The sequence below is a fragment of the Geospiza fortis genome, unplaced genomic scaffold, assembly GCF_000277835.1.
Source record: "Geospiza fortis unplaced genomic scaffold, GeoFor_1.0 scaffold757, whole genome shotgun sequence".
Taxonomy (NCBI): Eukaryota; Metazoa; Chordata; class Aves; order Passeriformes; family Thraupidae; genus Geospiza; species Geospiza fortis.
Genome location: NW_005054788.1, coordinates 57,777 through 60,281, shown reverse-complemented (window position 1 = coordinate 60,281; position 2,505 = coordinate 57,777). Strand labels below are relative to the sequence as shown.

General features: G+C 54.4%; 1 protein-coding gene across 1 annotated transcript in view; it reads left to right on the top strand.

Moving 5' to 3' along the window:
* Nucleotides 1-1,832: 1,832 nt before the first annotated feature.
* The window catches only part of SPATA16 (spermatogenesis associated 16), a 17,798-nt gene continuing 17,125 nt past the window's right edge, over nt 1,833-2,505 (top strand). Inside the window, exons 1-2 of the mRNA XM_031065466.1 lie at nt 1,833-1,853; nt 2,113-2,444. Coding sequence (XP_030921326.1) covers nt 1,833-1,853; nt 2,113-2,444 — 353 coding nt within the window. The remainder of the gene's footprint in view (nt 1,854-2,112; nt 2,445-2,505) is intronic.

Below are 2,505 nucleotides of genomic sequence, written 5' to 3'. Positions count from 1 at the left end.
TGTGGAACTGGAGCCCAGCAACTGCCAGAACGGCCGGTGGAGCCCCGGCAGGGGAGTGGGGAAGGGGCAGCTCCCCCTGTGCCGGGCCCAGGGGGGGCCTGGGGGGGCCTGGGCTGTCCCCTGGGCAATGGTTCCCTTTGGGAACACCAGGGCATTCCCAGGGGGCTGCTCTGGAGCTGGTGGCAGCTTTGGTGCTGGCGCTGGGGACAGGCCATGCCAAGGAAATGGGACTCCTGGCCATGGCAGGGCACACCCACATCTCCCATCACTGCAGGCACTAGGCAGGGAGCAGCTTTTCCTTGCATTCCCAGCCCCAGCACTGCCCAGACACCACCATGGGTTTCTCCCAGTCCCCTCCCAGATGTGTCTTTGTGGCCCAGAGGAGCCACAGGAGGGATCAGAGGGTGCTGGGGGGACTGGAGCACTTCTGCTATGGGAAAGGCTGCGAGAGCTGGGACCCCTCTGCCTGAAGAAGGCTCGGGAGAAACCTCAGAGCATCTTCCAGCCCCTGAAGGGACTCAGGGAGAGCTGGGGAGGGACTTTAGACAAGGACCTGCAGGGACAGCACAAGGGGGAATGGCCTCCAGCTGACAAAGGGCAGGGTTCAACTGGATCTTGGGAAGAAATTCCTCCCTTTCCAGGGAGGAATGGTGAGGAGGGTGGGGAGGCCCTGGCACAGGCTGCCCACAGCAAACAGAGCTGCCCTGGAAGTGTTCAGGGCCAGGCGGAATGGGGCTCAGAACAACTTCCCTTCTGGTGTTCTCATCAAGTAAGGCCTCTTCCAGCGGGTTCTGTTGGTTCCATTTCCAAAGGCCAGGGCTGAAAGGATTCCCAAGGAGGGGAGGAAGAGCTGAGCTGGGATAGGCTGGGAAAACATTGAGGGAAAACAACGTCCTCAGGGACAGCCTTGCAAACCTGAGTGTGCTCATCCCTGTGTTCTTCCAGGAGCTTGGACTGAGCCAGCAGTTCCCTTCCCAGATGTTTCTTCAACAGGAACCTTCCTCAAGAGCCCCTGAGGTGAGTCCAGCTGTGCTGAGCTGGCTCAGGACCCTTTGGAAATGGGAATTCCCTAAGGGGAAGAGAACTGCAGGAGCCCTGCAAAGGAGAAGCTGCTCGGCCATGGCTCTGCTGAGAGCCCCTGAGTGGGGTTCATTTCTCTGTGCCTGATTTCTGGATCCCCATTTCACCCCAAGAGAGACTTCTTTCCTCTGCTCCATCAGTTTAACGACATCTTTGGTGGTGAACATTAACAAATAGAACAGGAACCTGATCTCTGATGTGTTATTTAATTTCATTGTAATCACAGTAATACATGTCCTGAGCACAAGCAAAGTGCTCAGAGTAGAAATAGATTTCTATGTTTAAGCAGATTCTGAAATTGGTTCTCCATGAACGAACACCCATTCTTGTTGGGATCAGAAGAGGCGCCTCAGATGGTACTTTGGGATAGGGCAGAACTCCTGCCCTCCTCTTAGCAGGATAAAGCAGAGATGGAACATCAGATCTCCTCTCCAGACTATGGAAAGACATTTTTTTCCCAGATTCTTGTATTTTGTATCATTCTGTTTTCTTTTCTTCATCCAATTTAATTTAATAATATGTTCCAAACCTATTTATGCCAATGCATCCACTAAAGTTAAAAGAATGGAAGGCAACTAATTTCAAAATATTGCCCCTTGATGTCATCTTGTTTGGTGCTAAAATCCATGGTAAAGCATTGTCAGAAATCACTTCTGGGAACAAAACAAAGCTCTCCTGGGACATTTTGCAAGGGCAAGCTGTGACAAGCACAAGGGGGAATGGCTTTAAGCTGAAAGAGATTTTGATTGGACATGAGGAAGAAACTCTTGGCTGTGAGGGTGCTGAGGCCCTGGCACAGGTGCCCAGAGCAGCTGTGGCTGCCCCTGGATCCCTGGAAGTGCCCAAGGCCAGGTGGGACAGGCTTGGAGCAGCCTGGGACAGCAGAAAGTGTCCCTGCTCATGGCAGAGAGCTGGAACGAGATGATCTTTGAGATCCATTCCAACCCAAACCATCCTGGGATTGGATTGGATTCTCTGAAGTGACTTTAAATCCCACGATTCTCCCCTCACCTCCCGCTCCCTCTCTTGCAGGTGTGGCAGGAGGCAAAAGAACCCAAGGAACGACCCCAGGGCAGCGCAGACAGAGCGAGCCGTAAGCGGAAAGCAGGCAGCCATGGCAACGTGTCGGGGACAAGAGCAGAAACAGCAGCAGCAGAGAGCAGCACAGGGACATTCCCCAGCCCTCCACTTCTCATCCCTCTCTCCAGACTCAGGGAAATAGAAGCAGAGTTGATCTGCGCCGATGAAGTGGACACTGAGCTCGAGTCTGGCGAGCCGGTGGCGCCTGCAGTGCCACCAATGGTGCCACCAGCAAGGCCACCAGCAAGGCCACCAATGGTGCCACCAGCAGTGCCACCAGCAAGGCCATCAATGGTGCCACCAGCAGTGCCACCAGCAAGGCTACCAATGGTGCCACCAGCAGTG